At 42.5% G+C, this 20,989-nt stretch overlaps 1 protein-coding gene across 9 annotated transcripts in view; it reads left to right on the top strand.

Moving 5' to 3' along the window:
* The window catches only part of Asb7 (ankyrin repeat and SOCS box containing 7), a 47,004-nt gene extending 26,272 nt beyond the window's left edge, over positions 1-20,732 (top strand). For 4 of the 9 annotated variants that reach the window (XM_031386930.1, XM_031386931.1, XM_031386932.1 and 1 more), the window contains 2 exons: positions 4,844-5,449; positions 17,331-20,732. In XM_031386930.1, the coding sequence (XP_031242790.1) occupies positions 4,844-5,449; positions 17,331-17,470 (746 nt within the window). In that variant the 3' untranslated portion in view covers positions 17,471-20,732. The other 5 variants (XR_004123097.1, XR_004123096.1, XR_004123094.1 and 2 more) reach the window with 5 other exon arrangements.
* The last annotated feature ends 257 nt before the right edge of the window (positions 20,733-20,989 follow it).

The following is a 20,989-nucleotide window of genomic DNA, read 5'->3' as shown; positions in this document are numbered from 1 at the left end:
TGTACATGTGTGTGTGTCTCCCCAGTATCATACACACTAAATAGCAGATCAAATGTATGAATAAAACTATCTTAATGTACATACATGTATGTACATATATATATGAGTATGTATGTGTATATACATATATGTATATATATTTGTATACATATATAATTTATAAAAACTAAAAAATGAATTGAACTAGATTGTAGATAAAACACAAGTTCTACCAACAGTTAACATCTGGAGGATGAAGTAGCAGCTCATATTAGCAACAATTTAAAGTTTTCAATAGTAATTTTAATTAAATAAATATACAGTATGCAGAAACATTGATAGGGTGGATTAAAGAAGTCCAAATAAGTAGAGAAGTTTTTGTGTTCCTTACATGAGAAAATTGGTATTATTTAGATCATTTGGAGGAGTTTACAATCAGTAAAGTTGGTGGAATTAGAACAGTAAAAATTAGGTCAGGCTTGTATGAAGAAACTAACAATGTACTTTGAAAATGTATTAGCCAAAATAATTTCTAGAAAGGTTGGAGGAGTTAACAGTACCTGATAACAAACATGCTATAAAGCTATAATAGTTAAAACAATCTCGAATTGCCAGGCAGTGGTAGTGCACGCCTTTAATCCCAGCACTTGGGAGGCAGAGGCAGGCAGATTTCTGAGTTGGAGGCCAGCCTGGTCTACAGAGTGAGTTCCAGGACAGCCAGGGATATACAGAGAAAGAAACCCTGTCTCAATACTAATACTGATACTAATACTAATAATACCCAAAAAAAACAACCAAACAAACAAAAAACAGTCTGGAATTGGCATATGTCAAAACTCTTGTTTAATTGCATCTTTTCCTGTGTGCAGGGTTGGAGCCTACTGCCACGGAGCTTCATCCCTGGAGTTTGGTTGACATTGGGTTTGATGTATAGCTTATTCTGCCCTTGAACCTGTTTCCAGTCTGCTCTCAAACTCACCATTCTTCTGCCACCACCTTTGATTTTGTGCCACCATACCCAGCTCAGAAGTATTTTTAGATAAATGGAATAGTTCAGAAATAAACTACACATAGATGGTAAAATGAATTTCAGCAAAGGCAGGATAAATCATTGAGAAAAAGTACTTCTTTGTGTTTGTACAAGCAGAGGGAAGAGCATTTGTATATGTGTGCACGTGCGTGCATGCATGCGTGTGTGTTTGTGTGTTAAGGTGTACATGTAGTGATCAGAATGCACCTTAGTTCCTTAGATGTCCAGTTTCTTCTCTCTCAGTGAGCTCTAGGACTAGAACTCAGATAATGGGGTTCTCTTGGCAAACACCTTTACCTGCTCACTGCCCCACTGCCCCCGTTTTGTAAAGAAAGTATTTTAACAAATAGTACCAAACAAGTGTAGATAGCCATATGGCAAATGATGAACCTTGATCTTACTTTATACCATATATAATTGTTAACTAGTAGTAGATCATTGACCTATGTGTAAGGGCTTAAAGTGCAAAATACCTAGAAGAAAAGGAAACGAGTCATGTTGTGTTGGGGAAAAGTTTTCTTCAGCAGAGCAGTAGTCTAGGAAATGCTTAAAAAAAAAAAAAAAGTAAAGTCGATGAAATCAAGACTAGAGAGCCGAGTGTAGGTCAGTGGCAGGCGCTTGTGTATGTTCAGCCTCCAGCATTGCAAAAATAAATGAGTGAATAAGCATACTCTATTTGGCCCCTGTGCAGAATATGCAGAGAGCTTTATAACTCCATAATAGGACATCCCAGCGGAAATGAGTAAACACTGACAGATAACCCATAAGAAAGCATACAGGGAAGCCAGCTCTCTAGTTTCCTGTAATGTGAGTTAACAAGGCAAAAATCATCACTTATTATCATCACAGTTCCTTTTATAATGGGGAAATTTAAAAGTGGTTCTGATGCCATGGAGCATCATGGGCAAGGACAGAAGCAGAGCAGCCACTGACAGCAGGCTGCACAGCAGCTTCTTACAGTTAAACTCTTAACATCAGGGTCTGCAGTTCTCCTCTGTTACAAAGAGAAACAGAAACAGCCATGGATGTGCTAGCATCACTCCCAGAGCCTCCCATTGCAGATGAGCCAGTCCTGCCCGGAAGCTCGCACTAAGTGAAGTTAGCCAGCCACACTTCGGCAGGTGACTCCTTTCTAGTGAAAGCCTAAGAAAGCAAAGTTTTGTCCATGATCTGCTTAGTTCCAAGAATCTTGGAATAAAGTTGGTTGTGAAAGGCATGAGGAACTTTGAAGGGACAAACGTGTTGTGGATTTTGAGTGCTGTTAGTCAATGTGACTGAATTCTTGGAGCTCATCAACCTGTGAAACAAATCATACTTCCACTTGATAAAGCCTTTAGTAAACAGACCTCATTCAGCACCTTGATTTTTTAAAAAAAAAAAAAAAATCAAGTCTTTGGTTTTTTAAAAGGCATTCTGTTTCCATACATTATGCTACGTTTGTTTAAAATGGGTCTCACTGGTGGGTGGAGTGTCGATGAGGAGGCAGAAGCAGCTTGGTGGGGTTGTTATTTTAGGCTGGGCATCAGAAGTCTCACTGATAAGAGAAATTGCAGGTATCAGTGAAGAGACTTAAGGAAATCCAGCCAGGCTGTTTTTTGCATGAGTGTGACAGGGTTCTCACTAAAGTTGACATTGTCCTGAAGATTCTATTGTCTGCAAGTGAGCTCTTGCTGACCCGCTTTGACTGATTTGCACTCTCACGTGCCCTGCTTCATGTCTCCTTTTCCTGGGGACAACAGCTATAGTTTTTATGCAAATTGCTTCTGTCCTTACTTGCAGGAAGCAGTTGGTTAATTCATTTGAATAATTTGTACTGAGATGAGGTAGGCCATGGCTCTGGGTGTTAATCTGTGTTTTCTTAGTTCAGTGTAGCACTAGAATGTAAGCTTTACATAGACATATAAATGTAGCTTTACATAGACATACAGTGAGAACGAAACACGCAGGAGTAACTTTGTTACAGCAGTGTAGTTTGACTTGTCAGCTAGAATGACTGTAGAGTGTGGTTAAGAATGCTACACCTTCAAAAGTGGGAGGAGGGGGGAGGTCCCAAGATCCACTGAAGGATAAGGAGGGATTATTTGGTAATATGTGGCCAAGTATAGCTTAAAAATACCTTTCTTCATTGTGTGTTGGTGGTGTGTGTGTGTGTGTGTGTGTGTGTGTGTGTGAGGGGGGGTGGGGGAAGAGAGAGTGCATGCATGTGTGGAGAGGGAGAGAGAGGGAAAATGAATATGGATTTATGTGTATGCATGCAGTCCCTGCTAAGACCAGAAGAGGGTGTTGGTTCCCTTGAAGCTGAAGAAACAAGTGGTTATGAGTTGCCTGATAAAGGGTGCTGGGAACTGAATCCAGGTTCTCTGAAAGAGCAGCAAGAGCTTTTAACCACTGAGCCATCTCTTCATCTATTTTAAATAACAGCAGGATCTATCTATGAGACCCATCGGTTTGGTCTTGGAGCTCAGTTACCTGTAGTGAAAGATGACTGACTAGTGCATGATCAGACTCTTCCAGTAGGTGGCAGCAGAGTGCTTTGTATCAGGGTTCTGGCATGCCTGTTGAGTTGTCTTGGATACTGAATATTCTTTTAGTTTAAGGCCATTGCCGATGCCTTCTTTTTTGTTTTTGTTGGTTTTGTTGTTGTTGTTGTTGTTGTTGTTGTTGTTATCTGTCACTTTATGTCAAATATTATGAGGAGCTAAAGTAATAGTTTACTTTGTACAGGTTCTGTTTACTAACAATTCTTTAACTGCAGTTTTCACCCGCTACGGTATTATTAATATTTCAACATATCATTTTCTGCCTCACAGCCTCTTGTAAGAGAATCCAGCTGTTGTAGTCTGGAACTAAATAAGATCTTATTAAACAGTACATAAGTATTTAATTACATTGCTTTGGAGGCATTTTGTGCCTGTGAAAAACATTTTTATTTATTTATTTTTTTTGTAAAAGCTGAGTTCCGTAAGGAGCATTTTAATGCTTGTCATTAGGCCCACCTGGGCGTTCTTCCTAGGCTGGTTTATTCGCTTCCAGGAAGCTGGGTCCACCATATGGGAGAGGTAATTCTTGTCTGTGTCCCAGGGATGCCAGTGGCATGTGAGCCACAAAGTGCTAAAAAAGGCCATAGTAGGCGACAGGTCTGTAGCTCAAAGAGCCACTGAGCAGATGAGTCTTGGGAAGTTTTCTTTTTTTAAAAAAAGCAATGTTTATATAGAGCTGAAGTTTCTTCCATTTTTTTTTTTACAAATAAAGAGCTTGCTAATACACTCACAGGACCGTCTATCACTCATAGTCCTGCCTTACTCGTGTGTGCATGCTGTATCATGCCATGCCATTCAGCATGGGTCTCACCTGCTTCTTCCATGGAGGGTAGGGACAGCACCTTGACTCTTTGCCTTCATCCCCCCCCCCCCACACACACACACCCTATTAAATTTTAAAACAAGTCTAGCTGACTGTAGGATACTATAATTCAGAGCAGCACTGTTGCTGTGCATGCTTCTCTTCAAGCCAAGATGTAGCACAAGGAAAAAACACAAAATCAGGCTATAATAATAGTCTCCGGTTGACCAGCAGGAGGGGTGAGGTGCTGCGAGTCTGCTGGCAGGGTCTGTCTTTAAACAGTGTTGATCTTCTCCCTGCTCCTCTCATGGACTTGGGCTTGATAACTTTCTACTAGAATGTGCTTTCCACTGAGACACACTCCTATTAAGCCTGGGGAAGGCCTCAGCATAGTTCACTGCACTTAACCCTTCACAGTCTGTGATAACTCTGCCCTGATAGAGCTGCTCTGTCTCAGCAGCCACTGATGTTTCCATTTTGGTTTAACCCTAGCTGATCCCACGGTTAAGGATTTAATCGGAGGCTTCACTGCTCTGCATTATGCTGCCATGCACGGCCGGGCCCGGATTGCACGCCTGATGTTAGAGTCTGAGTACAGGAGTGACATTATTAATGCAAAAAGCAATGATGGCTGGACTCCCCTCCATGTGGCTGCCCACTACGGTAGGGACTCATTTGTCCGGCTTCTCCTGGAGTTCAAGGCTGAGGTTGACCCACTCAGTGATAAAGGTACAACGCCACTTCAGCTTGCCATCATCCGAGAGAGGTCAAGCTGTGTGAAGATCCTTCTGGACCACAATGCCAACATCGACATCCAGAACGGGTTCCTGCTGCGCTATGCTGTGATCAAAAGCAATCACTCTTACTGCCGCATGTTTCTTCAGAGAGGAGCAGACACAAACTTGGGGCGCCTAGAAGACGGACAGACTCCTTTGCACTTGTCTGCCCTCCGTGATGATGTGCTCTGTGCACGGATGCTGTATAACTATGGAGCGGACACGAACACAAGGAACTATGAAGGTCAGACCCCACTGGCCGTTTCCATAAGTATTTCAGGAAGTAGTCGGCCGTGTTTGGATTTCTTACAAGACGTCACAAGTATGTAATACAATTACTACTATTATTGAATCTTTTCCTCTTAATCCGAACCTTCTGAATTGCTTGAGATATTTTTTGTAATATGAGATGACTAGAAGCTAACCATTCTTTTTAAGTCCTGCTTGGTAAGTAATACTCATTTATCCAAAACCCTGCTGTGTTATTAAAAGTGGCAGGAAAGTTTGGGTTCCAGGACAAATACTGTTTTCAGAATGGATGGAGCTGAATGAATGTTAGAGTAGGGTGGTTCCCCTGCTCCGAGTAATAGCTTGGCTGGCACTGTGCAGGTTCAGATGGAGGAACTAGAAGGAGGGTGGGGTCTTAGATTGCTTAGCTATGGGGACAGCTTTGCACTTTCTCATTAAGTTCCACATGAGAGGAAGGCCACTCTGGGTTATTTAGACATCCCAGTAATAGAGGCTAGGGAAGATGTGTGAAAACACTAGGAATCAAGGCCACACGGCTTACATCAGTGTCTGCCCAGCTTCCAAGAGACACTTCGTTTGCACCTTCAAGTATCTGACTCATCTAACTCAGCAGCAGTCGGTGGCCATGTTGATTTCTGAGGGGAGGTGTTAGTTTGTATGGACTTCTCTTGTCTAGCTTACCTATCAGCTAAGTGTATGTATCACAGGTTAATGTGTGGCCCAGGAAGCTGATATCTGTAAGTACCTTGGATTAATTCAGCTGGGCTATATTCAGTGGCTTGATGCCTTTCTCCACATGATCTTGATTACAGAGGGAAGGCTGGCTTCTGATTATGAGTTATAAGAGGGTTTTAGTTTTGAGTTTTTAAAAAGCCAGGGAGTGGAACGAGTAAACAGAGAGGACAGTAGACCTGGAGGACATGGAGGTGTGTATAGTGACCAGGTAGCATGGCAGTAAGGACACACAGCTGTGGGCCTGAGATGACCTGCCCTTCCCCTAGGCCAAGCTAGAGCAAGGGAGACTGGGACAGCTTGTATGTGTACCCACATGGACATAAGTGTGGAGCCCCGAGGGTCTGGGGTGTTTGGGCCTTTGGGGTTGCATTACAGCTGAGGGGGAAAGCAAATTATGAAAAATGTTTTCTTAAACCAAAAGAGGAACTTACTTATACAAAAAGGGGGGAAGCAGAAGAAATATTGTTGAAAGAGTACAATTGTGTAACTCTGAAAATATTCAAAGTATAGCATAACCCAAGGATATAGTTAACTAATTACGGAGCCCACCAGTAATTTAGCTGAGATTTTTGTTCTCCACATCTTCCTTCCTTCACCACACTATACAGTTGTGTAGTTAATCGATAAGTACAGACTAAAGAGTTATTAGAATATGGAATATTTTTAAGAATATATTTATTTTTTTACTCAATGTGTTTGGGTGTTTTGCCTGCCCATACGTCTGTGTACCATGTGTATATAGTATCCAAAAAGGCCAGAAGGCATTGGGTCCTATGGAACTAGAGTTCCAGGGATTGTTAGCTGTCGTGCAGATGTTAGAACCTGAACCCAGGTCTTCTGTAAGAGCAGTGCTGCTGAGCCAGCCCCCCAGAATGTAAAATCTTCCCAGAAAGAAGAGAAATTTTATGACAGGGCATAACCTCAGGTAGTGACTAACAAGAACTTTGATATTAAAAAGATGAGATTTTCATGAATTCATGCCTGGAATTTTGTTTACAGAGAAATTGTAATTTGGGATCATAGCACATCTAGAAATACTCAAGCTTGGATTACAGACTAGATGACTGGGTGGGACAGCCTCTGTGCTGCCCAGCCACTTCTACAGGGAAAGGGAAGGATTGGAAAGGGCTGTTAGCTGAGTGTGGTGGAACACACCTCAGGAGGCTGACACAAGAGGATTTGGGGTTCGAAGCCAGGTGGGCTGTATAGGAATAGGCTACAGTCACAAGACCCTGCCTCCAAAATACAGAATAAATGGAGCTGGGGAGCTGCAGTTGCTTGTGCTTATGGAAGTGAGCTAGGGCGCAGCTCCTGAGGGGTCCTTACTGCCTCTGTATGGTTGGTGAGGTTGTTATGGAAGAGCCTTGGACCTTGAGGCTTCTTTCCTTGTAAATGTTTCCCCTTAGGTAGGAGAGGGTCCTGCTCAGAAGACAGAGTCAAAGTCCAGGCAGGTAGAGTCAGGGCTCTTCTTGGTTGTCTGTTTCTCTGGTCCTCATTTGGCCAGAGTCCTCCATATCTGCACAGTATGTGGGAACCTTCCCTCCTCAGAACTGCTGCTTCATTAGGGCATTAGTCGGGACTTCCCTCACTCTAATTTTTCGTAGGTTTAAATATCCACAGTTACTCTAGGTAGTTCTCTGGCTTATAGTAATTGCAATATCTGTGTCACACCTAAGTCTGATTCTAACCCTAGCTTTATCTCTTTGGCTGTTTTTCTTTTTATCTTGCCTAGCATGGCATGGTAATTTTTTTTTAAGCTGAAGCTAGGTGTGATGTGACGAGCAGCAAGAACTCAGGTTAATAGAGCATGCACACAAATACACACACACAACACACTATTTTTTTCTATTTTGGTCCTTTCGTGATGGTCTTGGCTGTCTAGCTCTGCCTGGCTTGTGCTTTGCTATCTGCAAACCTGCAGTAGATCTCTCTGCCTATGCTTCCCTAGTGCTGGGGTTATAGGTTCGAGCCACCATACCCTCACTTCTAACAGTCTTCGTGGGAGGCTTCCTCTTCATCTGGATAGGTGTGGGGCTGTGCTTTCTGTGGCTGTACATGGTGGAGTATGCTAAGTTCTCTAGTGTCCCTGTTTCTCCCCATACACTCTCCCCCTCATCCCCTTGACTCCTCCTCAGGTCTAACCCACTGCAACGTACTACATTGGAGGGCAGTTTGTGTAGCTATATGGTGTGACAGGGCCCCACCACCCCGTGATCTTCTAACTGACTTCCAGTCTTGTAAGTGGGCCCACGTCCCAGGCTGGAGTCATCATACTTGTTTTCTCCTTCAGGTAGCTTTCCCTCCAGTTCTGTAAGGTGAGCTAGGCAGGCTGAGGAGGCTGAACCTGAGACGTGTCCGTTCTCTGGGGGAGTCTTTGCCTTTGGAGAGCAGCCTTGCTTATAGAGAGGTTTGGGGTGCTAGTTGCACACACCTGCCCCTGTCATAGCCATCAGGGGCTTCATCGGTCTCATGTTGAGGACCTGGCAGGGCTTCCTTTGACTGGCTCTTGATGTCCTGTCCATCCACAGCCTCCAGTGTTTCTGTTTATGGGCCCCATGGCTTTTGCTCAGGTAAGCATGCCTCATTCTTAGCACATTGGGCTAATCATAATCTCCAGAGCTTTTGATGAAGGTGCTCTGCCTGAAACTTCAGTCTTTTTGCTTGCTCCAAGATCAGTCTTAGTTTTCTAATGGTTAAGCAAATTTTCTTCCTATTGGACTCGGGAGTGATGATGTCTAAGTTCTACACCTATGAGAGTTGGAATGAGTTGTCAATCTGGTTTTACCTTTTTTTTTAAGTGTGAAAGCATCCTTGTTTGAGTTCTTTGAGCAGATGAGTGTTTTGCACACTGGGATTCGATGGTTCCTATCTCTACATCACCACAGGTTCTCAGCTGACCCCATTATCAGACATGCCATCAAACCAGCAGAATGGGGTGCTGCAGAGTACCACAAATAGCTTACTTAATAACCTCAAGCAAGTTCTTTAGCCCCCAGACTCACCCCCACAGAGCTCAGTGCCCTCTTTGAAAAACTGGGGGGAACTGAACCAAATTCTTGCCAACAGCTACTTTTAAAGGCAGTGATTTTCTGTCTCTAGAGAGAAAGGGATGGAAGGAAGTAGAGAAGTGGAGAGAGAGAGCACATGCCATAGAGCACTGGGTTTTGTTTATTTGTTGTATTTTTCCAAACAATGGGCTTCTAGGAGGCCTTAGGGGGCATGAGATCCAGATGAGGTGCGTAGCTGCAGTTTTCACTAGGTGACCTTTGTGCTAATGATGCATAAGCTCTGAGGGAAAACTGCTTCCGGGTTAGCGTGACAGTCTGGCAGGCATGGCGCTAATAATCACTGTTTTCGTCACTGCTAGGCAGCCTCAGTCGTGAGTATTGTAGCCCATTTACAAATGTCTTGGACAAAGTGGTAAACATAACTGAACTGAGTCTTGTCTCTTTGTGCACATACCTTGTCAGCACTCTGTGGGTGAAGATGGCTAAGTGGGAAAGTGGCAGGTCTGTCTGAGCTGGACCAGCAGCTTTTTCATGGAGAACCATTTCTCCTTGAAAGATTGACTGACAGCCAAACTATACCATTTAATCATGGGCACTTAGCAGGCATTTTCTTAGAAACGAACAAAGTTCACTTGTCACATTAAGGAAAATGACCACAGTATTGATGACCAGTCAGACTTGAGCTTTGAAAAGAGGGGTTTTAAAAACTTGTATTTACAATTGTGAGAGTCTTCCTATGTAATGATTTTCTGAGATCAGTAGAAATATTAAGAAAAGTGATTTTCTTTTGCTATCATATAATGAAATTGGCTAACAATTTGAAGACATGCATAACCTAGTGTGCCATGTGTTTCTGGTGACTAATTTTTATTACTGTGTGCATGGGTTAAAGGTCCACTAAAAGTTTAAGATATACCAATGGACTATAATCTAAAAGTACAAAAAGTTCATCAATGTATTTCAGATTCTGTATCACCGTTGGGACTGGGGAGACGGCTCAGCTGGTAGTGTTTGCCAAGCATGGAGACATCAGTTTGGATAAGCAGCACCCAGATAAAAAGCTGGACATGGTAGCATGCTTTTGTAACCCCAGCACCAGGCGAGTGAAGACAGGAGGATCCCTGGGGCTTCCTGGCCAGCTCCCAGCCAGTTGCTGATCTCCAGCTTTAGTGAGAGACCCTGCCTCAAAAAATAAGGTGAAAGAGCAGTTGAGGAAGACAATATTTACTCCTGGCCTCCGCACATACATGCACTTACATATGTATGCAACACACACACAACATACACACACACACACACACCAAAATGAAAAAGAACAAAGCTCACTTCTCATCTTATGACAGTTTCATAGAGGATCCAAGGTTATCTGGAAAAGGCTGTTCTAAGTATTCCTTGCTTTCCTAGCAACATATTTGAGTGAAGCCAGCCTTTGGGCTAGCACACTGCATCAGGCTAGCACACTGAAGTTCAGAGCAGATGGAAGGCAAACATTTGCAGGAAAGGAGCAACAGCACTCTTTGCAGCTACCTTGTTCCACAAAGTGACTCTTGTTTTTTATTTGTTTTCATAAAAATTATGTCAGCTGATGACCACTGTTATTTTTAAACAAGTCAAAAATGTTTCTGAAATTTGTAGCTTTCTGAATATGGTAAATATAGACCAATATAATCAGCACAAGCAAAAGTTCTTTGAGAGTTTTCCATTGTAAAGGTGCAGAAGCATCTTCCAGCTAAACAGTGGGAACCAAGCACTGCGGGATTTCCACATTTTCAGTGGTGAAGATCAAAGCCAGGGCCATGGACATACTTGGTAATCAGTCCACAGTTACCATCACCACGCTCCATGCCCACCCTACACTGAGGGTTTTTAAAGGTATCCTCTCAGTCTGGTGTTTTAGAATTTGAAGAATCCTTAATGTGTTTTTGATTAAAATGAAAATCTGGGTAAGCTGAAAGCTTGCCTCGCTCTTTTGCATGCTTATGGCTTCAGCTCTGGAGAGACCCCCGCCTTCCTATTGGCATTTATAAAACTGTGGCTTTGCTGACTCAGGATTAGTCGTTCCTATCAGTTGGGAATTTTAGTACCTTGGATCCTGGAGGCAGTTTTCAGAGACTAGTCATTCACAGAACATGTCAGACGTGCCAGGTCCCCAAGTAAATAAGCCATCCATCGCCTTGCTGGTGTGGCCTCCTTCCATGTACAGCATCCTCCTGTTCCACGGCTGGTGTAGACGTCCGTGGGTTGATTGAGTTGATTGAGTTTATGTTTAATATCCTGAGACGCTGAGTTGAGGCAGTTACCTGTGTCTCAGAAGCATCGTGCAAACACTAGAGTCACTGTCAGCATGCTTTCAGTGCTGTATAAAAGGTAGGCCTGGGGAGGAACGGGGAGGAATTAAACACCTCATAATGCTAAAAGGAAAAACTGAAGTGGCTGGGAATTGAGTTGTGTAAACTGTTTCACAGGAGACTTAATCTGTCAAGTACTTAAGATAGTTGCTTTCTGGAACATTAATCACAGATGTTTAAAAATACTGTTTTGTAAATATCGAAGGAACCAGAAATATGTTTCTGTTTAGATTTCAGTAATAGTCAAGTACTATATTATTAAAAAACACACACACAATGTACTATGTTTACAGAAATAAGACTTGAGACTAAAAGTAAAAATGAAGAAAAAAGGAGAAAAAAAACCTTTGAGGCCTGGGGGTTGGGGGAGGCTTGGTTTGGTAGCTCTGTAGTAGAGTATATGCTTAGTGTGCAAGAGGCCCTGGTTCAATCCCTGGCACCACCAACACATACACATACACACACACCTCACTCCAATGTACAGACTCACATGCACATATAGTACACATACACACCTACCTTTAAAAAAATACAGGCTAACAAAAAGCCCTACCTCTCAGTGTTTTAAAATTTAAGGAAGTCAAACAACTATGGCTTTCTGAGCTAAGTGCAGCCCAGAGTAGTGGATTTACCCCACACACAGCCTGGATGACAACTGCCCTGACCTACTATGCTCATTCCTAATGCTTCTGTTGTTATTTTATGGGATGACCTGTTATAAATATACTCTCCCTATGGAGAAATTCATGGGACACATTTTAACTAAGGGTCTTAAAAGTTTTCTTTTTCCTAGTGAATTGAAAACTTTTGCCAGAATATCTACATTAGAGCCTTACAGGAGTTTCTACTGTTAACATATTAAAAATCCTTTTCAGAAATGAACACTGCTGTCATTCAGATAACACCACATTTTAGGTTCTTTGACACAGAGACAATCCTTTTAAATAAATCCCTGAATTCTAACTAACCAGAAAGGCTCTTCTTCTGTGTTTATAATCCCTACTGTTACTGTTGGCATCTACAGATGCCTTGACATTTGAGAGTAAACCATGGATCATTTGTGCCTCACTCTCTTTCTTCTCTGTCACTGTGATGAAACACCATGACCAAGGAAGGCATTTCTAGAAGAAAGGATTAGAGGCTGGATGGCAGAACAGAGGCATGGCAGCAGGAGCAGGAAGCAGCAGCCACAAGCACCAGGCAGCAGGAGCTAACAAAAGGCATGGCTTTGAACTCCCAAAGCCTACCTCCAGCAAGGCCACACCTCCTATGGCACCCCAAAGAGTGCCAGCAGCTGGAGACCAAGCATTTGTATGCCCAAGATTATGGAGGACATCTCATTCAGACCACCAGTGCTCAGTCACCTGAGGAAAGTGTAACCAGTAGATTTATGTCAGAAAGCTGATACTGTATATTTGAATTGTAAGTGAACACTGTCATTTTTATTTTAAGGGACCTAGAACCTGACATTGGACCTACAAAGTAAGGGTTTTTTTAATCCCACTTTATACTTAGTCCCAGTAAAAGGACTTTAGAAACAAGAGGAAAAAGAATAATGTGTTATTGGCTAGACATGGCAGTGCATGCCTTTAATCCCAGCACACAGAAGGCAAAGGCAAGTGGATCTCTGTAAAGTTTAGGCCAACCTGGAACAATACGTTCCAGGCCAGCTGGGGCTACAAAATGAGACCTTATCTCAAAAAAAAAAAAAAAAAAAAAGGTTGAATTTTATAATGGGAGCTGGAATTATACAGAAATATTAGGAGATCATCCTTGATGCTGGTGGAGATGGAGAGGCAGTCTAGGGAATGACAGACCCTGAGGCAGTCCAGAGGAGGGGAGTGAATGCCCTCTATTTCTTGGCCTACTCCCTTCTGTATCCCTGTGTCCACCTCTACAATGAAGCCTAGGGCTTCATCTTCTGTGTGGTTACCCTTGACTGTTTCAAATGTTTGGTCTTTGTCTACCTTTATGAGTAATTAGAATGCTTTAAAGATTTATTTTTAATTATGTATAGGTGTCTGTGTACACGAGTACAGGTGTCCACACAGCCCAGAGGCATTAGATCCTCTGGAACTGGAGAGTGACCAATGGTTGTGAGCAGCCACCATGAGTACTGAGGATTGAACCTCTGGAAGACCAGTTCATACCCTTTTAACAGCTGAGTCATCTTGCTAGACTCCAAGTCCAGATATCTTTATCCCAAGAAATAAATTAGGCCTCCCTCACAAAAGCCACAAAGTGTGTGTGTAGAGGTGGAGGCCTTTGGGACAGTTAAATTTCTAAGTTACAACCTTGCCCAGGCTTTCTATCTATTCTAAACTGGGCCCATCAGAAGCAGATTTCCTATTTTGTGCCAGCCTGGTTATTAATAATGATAGGTTTCTCCACACTTGGAAAGATTAACCCTTTGAACTGTTGTGTAATCCCATTGGCGTTCATTAGTCTGAACACCTTGTAGTTCCCGCTGTATCCTCCGGTATTTATGATTCCATAAATTACAGTCTGTAGGGAGCTGGCCTCGGCCTCCCTGTTACAGCCCTACCCACTGTGGAACAGCACTTACTTCCTGCGATGCCTAGTGGGTGATGTGTGCATGTCTGCTGATGTCCCTCCTCTGTCCTTTGCTTCCTTTTTTTCCTCTGCTCCTCCTTCCTTCTCTTCTTTGTCCCTCTGCATTGCTAAGCATGCAGTAGGTGCTCAAGAAATGTTTTGATGTGGTCTGTTGGCAGGAAATAAATATTCATCTTGCAATCCTAATCTCCTAGTCCCAAGATGCTGTCCCTGAAGAAGGATCCCTGCGATGTCTGTGAGCAGCAGTGGCCCGAGCCACCCTTACTGCCCTTTGCCATTAGCCTGCAGACAAGCCAGCCAAGTTCATTTCTTGGTGTGAGCAGGGAGGAATAGTTACAGCTACTCCCTGATGTATGTCTTTTTACACAGTAAATGTCTTCATGTTCAGCCCTTTGAAGTCATAACGGTGGGTGGCTTCCAGCAGTTTGCCCAACTGTTCTCTGCTAGTAGGTACTACTTACCTCTTTCCAGCCTTGCTTTCCTACCATCTTTACACCAGAAGATGAAAGCCACTTTCAAGGATGGCCTTCTTGTTTCCTGAACATGAGAAGAAATATTATTTAGCAACTAATATTTTTTGGAATTTACTTTCTGGTTATTTCCAGTTTGCCTTACACTGTTTTAAACACCTTGCCACAGTGAATGTTTTTACTTCTTATACAACCTTTGAGGTAGGTGCTGTTATGAAGAAACTAAGGCAGCAGGCTAAATACCTTGACATGGACTGTGTAGGTTATGAGTGGCCAGGAGCCAAGCATGTGTCCTGCCTCCAGGATTGTTGAGTTTAACCACTACAATATGCCCTTACCATTCAAGCCAGTTCTGTAGTCAAGAGTTATATGTGTTTCAAAAGAGCTTTAAAAGACCGTATTCTTCCAAGATATTAAAGGGTGCCATTCATGGCATGTCGCTTAAGAAGAAGAAGGAGAAGAAGAAGAAAAAGAGAAATTACAAACTGAGAGAAGCATTCCAATATGTTTTGGCCTAGGACTTCCACTGAACAAAGCATTCCAGAACATGTAGGCCTGGACAGTCCTAGCTGGGCTCCCAGTGGCCACAATGCTAACTCACTAGCCCCTGGGCGAGTGACCTGTTTTGCAAGAGAATCCCCAGTCAAGCTTCTCCTGAAACATTGCAAACAAATAACTTAATGGAATGTTTTCTTAAATGCTTCAATGCTGGGCGAACTCATTTAAGCCCAAATGGTGCAGGCATCTCTGGCAGTATGTGATGGAGTGAGAGCCTGAGCTCTCCTGCCCTGAGGCTCCTAGGAGACCACGTGTGAAGTACTGATGGAGAGCAGCGTGCTCATTCCGGCCTTCCAGAGACTTTTATTTTCCCTTCCTATTTTGGAGTTGAATCTGATGAGGCCTTGTACTCACTAGGGAAGTGCCCCTCTGCCGAGCACCATTGCTAGATCAGGAGTTCTAAGTCTTATGGAGTTCTTTCCACGTAAGAAAAATTACTTAACTTTGTATTATCACTATAAAAACAGTACAAGCAAGAGCTGAGGTACTCAGAAGAGCAGTGCTTCTCCCAGAACAGCCTGGGACCCTCCCAGAGAGGTTATGAGGTTGGAGTGATCTCATAGCAGCAGTATGGTGTTATCTGCCCATCCTCATGTTCTTTCTCTCTGGAGACTATATGGTGTGGTTTTTATTTCAACAGACTGAATGCAAATGTACACAAGAAAGCTTAGCTATTCTCTGGAAAGCCATGCATTATAAAGCATGGCAAACTGTGGGGGGCTGCTATACCCCTTTGACCATTTTGTAAAACAGTTTTTATCATGCTCATTTTAATATGCAGTTGGTTTGTTTTAATTACTTTTAAGTGAATTTACAGGTATTTATAAAATTTCTGTTGTAACTTGTAATGTGGTCATCACCATAGATACGGCCCACATCAAAGTTCTTTCATATCCTCAATAATTTTAAAAAAACATAATAGGATTTGAGACTAAATTATTGCTGGCTACTGAAATACACTATCTCTTTGGGTTTTGAAGCATGTTACTTAATCTCTCTGAGACTACCAATAAAATGGAGTGGAGCTACATACGCCTCACTTGTAAGATTGTTAAAGGACTCCAGACATATCACACACTTCTGTTGTACAAGGAGCAGCAAGTATTCAACATGGGATAGCCTTTTCATACCGTTATGTCCTGTGTGACTCCAGACTCCTACTAAACCATTGTTGAAGAAGTTTTCCTTGTGTTGATAATATTCAGTACTATTGAGAAAATGAATTTTATTGCTTCTTTTTTTGATTCAGTGACAGCCGTGGTTACTGGCCGATGATCAGGGTATGGATTATGAAGTGAGCTAGCGATTCAGACTAGCTTAAGGTGGCTTTCAAACTCCCTTCCTGCTGGCCCCAGTGACAGTGAGCAGGCAAGCAGACATAATGTACAGAGAGCTCCGTAGAGATGCTACTAAGTATCAGGGCTCCAGTGTCCTAGCCTCAGAGTCAAAACAGGCCACCCCAGAGAGCATTTCATCCAGGCCATGCTTTTCTCGTGGAAAAACTGAGGCTTAGAGAAACCATCTGCTCATGGAAGCTCCCCTATGTTTTAGAGTTTCATCGGGACAGACCTACAATTCTTTGATTTGTAGTAGAAAGAATGCCAGGCTTGGTATCATAGAGACTTTCCTTAGTCTCATTCTAAACTACAGTTGGTTGTCTGACAGCTGCCAGTGTCCTTAAATCTCTCATCCTTAGGACCTTATATATAAGGCGGAGATGGGGGCATCTACCTATTAGTGGATTGTGTGACATAGTGACTCAGTTACCCAGTACAGACTACTTAAACGTTCTTTGGGCCCAGGGTTTTAGAAGGTGACATCAAAGGCTGACTGACCCCACATGTTTGGACAGAAAGACATGGCAGCTGAGGCTGGTCCTGTCATGGTAGATAGAGAAGAGGAAACAGAAAATGATCCAGGAATAATAATCAACTCCCAGTGCTCTATTCCCATTGATATTTGTCCTCTAGCTATATCCCGCCTCCTGGAGCCTCCACCGCATTCACCAAGATAGTACCATCATCCAGGCAGGCACAGAGCATTGTCATCGTGTACCTGACAGGGCCATTGAGTACTCAAACCATAGCATTACCACCTTGTAAAGAGTTTCGGAAAGACCAAGTTGGGTGAGACCCCACAGATAACACTTGAGCCTCAGTCAGTCCTTTGCCTGTAAGGTCCACAGCAGGCCCTTCCTCAGACCTCCCTCCCTATCCAACGCTTTGTACCTTTGTAACATTTTCTTTTCTCTGTCATTTTAGGACAGCCCAGAACCCTGCAGGACCTGTGCCGAATTAAAATTCGACAGTGTATAGGCCTTCAAAACCTGAAGCTGCTTGATGAACTACCAATTGCCAAGGTCATGAAAGACTACTTAAAACACAAATTTGATGATATCTGATGTACCTGGACTGTGAACAAGATTAAGAGTTATTCCAGATACTTAAAGGCTTCAGGCCTTGCACAAAGTATATCCTATGCAATTTCTGATTTGCAGTCAAGTCAGAAAGCAGGTATACACTTTTAGGTTTTTGTTTGTTTGGATTTCATTTTGGGGAGGGATCTTTATATTTGTGTGTGTGTGCGCGCGTGTGTGTGCGTGCGTGTGTGTGTGTGTGTGTGTGTGTGTGTGTGTGTGTGTGTGTGCGCGCGCGCGCATATGTGTATGTGTGTATGGTGGTGTGTGTGTGTGTGTGTGCACACATATACCACGCTTGAAGGTCTTAATTTGGTTTCTTGGTCCAAGTCGATGAGGTTTGAGCCTTTCTATACAATACTGCATTTAGAAAACTTGTTTTTCCTGAATGCACAATATAGAAAGGTTTGAAGCAGAGGATTTTCCCTTTCAATGCTCTGGTTTCACTGACGAACAAGGTACTAGGAACCAGTAGACAGAATACTTCTTAAAGTTTGGAGGTCTCAGGCTCACCTCCCGTGATCCTGGGTGACGCTGGGAAGTTCTCTGTGAAGAAGCTTACAGTGACGCCGTCGCCTCTCTCATTTTTAATGAGCACAGACGAGCTGTTTAAAACCCTTTTCCCTTCTGATTAATGTAGCTTTCTGATGAAAAAAACAAACCCAGTACCTCTGCTTCCTTTGGTGTACGCTTTTTTTTAAATTATTTTTTTTAACAACTGTAAGACACTACTCTGAGACATTGTGTTTCAACCCCCACCCCCTTATTGTGCTTTTAAAACAAAATCAATGGGGAAAGGAATTAACTTTTTAAAGTGTGTTCTGTTTTTTTTTTTTTTTTTAAACAAAAAACAAAAAAACGGTGCCTCTTGTGCAACTCTCTTGGTGTAGTCTCTGGACGGTTTTGCTCCTCCCGTTCCTCGGCCGGCCGCTTCCTTGTGCCCCTCGGAGCCATAATCACCACCTCCATCCCACGGCAGGCCACCAGTGTCACCTCAGTTTCCATTTTAAGCTTTGTATTTTATTTCACCTTAAGGAACAAATTTCATATCCTGGTGATAACAGTGTTCTCTAGAAATAGCCCACATTTTTGCTAAACCATTCTATTTTAATGATTAAATAATTTGGGGTGGTTTCATGGTGGATTTTTTTTCCACCTTCCTGGTAATATGTACACATATATATTTTAAGGGGAAAGTCTCTAATGGGCACCCTTTTATAAGCCTGGCAAATTGCTAATATGCTAATTAAATATTTCCTGTCTATTTTGAAGGTGGTACAGTAAAGCTCTTCAAGACAAATATTTTATTTTCTGGGTTGGTTGGACAAGTATGTGCAAGAAAGACCCAGATGTAGTAAAATATCAGCAGCAAGGGAGAAGGTCCCGTAGGTAGTAGGCATCAGGGATGTTCCTGCGGACACATGCTCACTGCTTCATTTGACGTTATGTTAGTTTGAGGACAGCCTTTTTAAGTCCCCCATGCCATTCTTAGTGCTGTGACAAATTTTTTAAATATTTATAAACTGTTAATAAATTTGCTATCAAAAGGTTGCAAGGTAAGGGCTTCTCTGTTCTTGTCAGAATTGCAGTTTGAAGGTTTAGAGGATGAAGTCTTTCCCTCATAGTGTAATTAAGAAGAATTAGGTTTCCCCAAGTTCAGGAGAGCAGTGTATTCACTCAAGCCCAGAGCTTGCCCTCCTGGCCACAGAGTAGCTGTGACATCAGAACATAGGATCTACGTGTGCCTAGGTGGCACACAGATTCCTGAACAGGCAGAAGAATGATTCAGGGACTCACTGATGTGGCCCATAGCCTCCTTCAGCCGGAAGCATGTGGCCAGAGTGATAGCTGGGACCCAGGAAGCTAGGGATGGGCGTGGTGACCCTGTCTGAAAGGTTACCTCCGTGGAGGTTCCCCTTCTAAGGCAGCTGCAGAGCTGTGTTCTCAGTCTTTATTCAGGCCCCAGGTCGAGGCTAGAGGCTCACTAGCAGCCTTAGGGACAGAAAGTGACCAGAAATTACTTGAGTGTAACTTGTGTTAGAGCCCCAGCCCAGCATGGGAGGTGGTGAGAGGGAGCCGGGAGTCTGGACTCTGAGCTGCCATGTTAGTGTCCAATTGCACAGGAATCACACATGAAAATTAATTTATTTAGTAAGTTAAAAATGGCATTCACTTTCCAGCCATCCAGAGAGTTCTAAACTAAGCCACTGAAATTGAACTGAATCAGGGAATCCCAAGTAAAAAGATCATATTAAGGCAAATTATTTGTGCTGTTTGCTGCTGTGACTTCAGAAAAAAAAGTTTTTTGAATGCTCTTCCTGGAATTGAAAATTCTATTTAATGAAGAAGTGTATAATTCCATTATTTATTGTTTGTGGTTTGATTTATCTGGAAGTTTGAGAGAATGTCCTTTGTTTATTACTAGACCCCAGTCATGTACGGTATCTAGGTAACTGAAGGGCTGTCCAATTGGTGATGTGGTTGTGGTGAACATGCAGGTCTGCACTTGAATTAGTTATCAGAGAAGCAAACTGTGGCCCTAGGAGAGAAAACACCTCTCACAAACTCAGCCTGTTGGCTTTTCCAGAATCTTGACTCAAAATTCACCACTGATTCTTTTGCGCTTCTTTTGAAATGTATTATTTAAGCCTATTACTAAAACTTTATAAAATGCATTTGGCAAATACACCAAAGAGACCAGCTCATAAAAATATGATCATTAATGAACTGCAAACCTCATCTTTTGAAAACAAGGGTGTTTCTTTGTAAATATTTGTGTTTATAAATGTACAGCAGAGTTAAGAGTGTTTTTTAGATTATTTAATTCCCATATTTCTAAACTCTTTACTACAGAATAACCCTGCTCATTAGTTTGGGTGACTTGATTGTTTGGTTTTTTTAATTCATTATCAGTCTGCTGGAGAAGTCAGCATTGTGGCAGTGGCAGAGTCACTCGCGAAGCACAAGGGAGGTTAGCATGACCTGTCAGACTCACCCCTCGTAAGACACCAGAAAAGCGCAGCTTAATGACCAGAGTGGACCATGCAGAAGAGTTTCTAACTTCCCTACTGAATCACCCATTAGCCCAGGATGGGATTGGGACAAGGCCGTTTGCCCACAAATTTAGTTTTCATGTAACTCCCAGTGTGTTGTATCATAATATATTCTGTTCTTTCTTTGTAATGTAAGTTTTGCTTTGGGTCGATTTGAATTAAAAAAAAAATCTTAAATCTGGTTTAAAAACAAATACTGAATTTGTGTATTCTTTTTCCTCTGCCTTAACTTTTTAACAACTCCAGGTGTTTGGTAAAGTGGAATAAAGCTGTATTTTTCATCAGCACATTAGCCCACCGTTGATTGGGTGAGAAAATGATTCAAAAATAACTGCACATTTCAAGCCATTTATTTAACTCCTTTTTATTTATTTACTTTTCAGTATTTTATTACATTTGTTTATTTACCTACCTACTTTGTAGGGATCAGAGGACAACTTGCAGGAGTCAA

Source organism: Mastomys coucha, unplaced genomic scaffold (genome assembly GCF_008632895.1).
Source record: "Mastomys coucha isolate ucsf_1 unplaced genomic scaffold, UCSF_Mcou_1 pScaffold21, whole genome shotgun sequence".
Classification (NCBI taxonomy): domain Eukaryota; kingdom Metazoa; phylum Chordata; class Mammalia; order Rodentia; family Muridae; genus Mastomys; species Mastomys coucha.
Note: the sequence above shows the minus strand (reverse complement) of the source record. Positions and strands in the feature narration are given on the sequence as shown.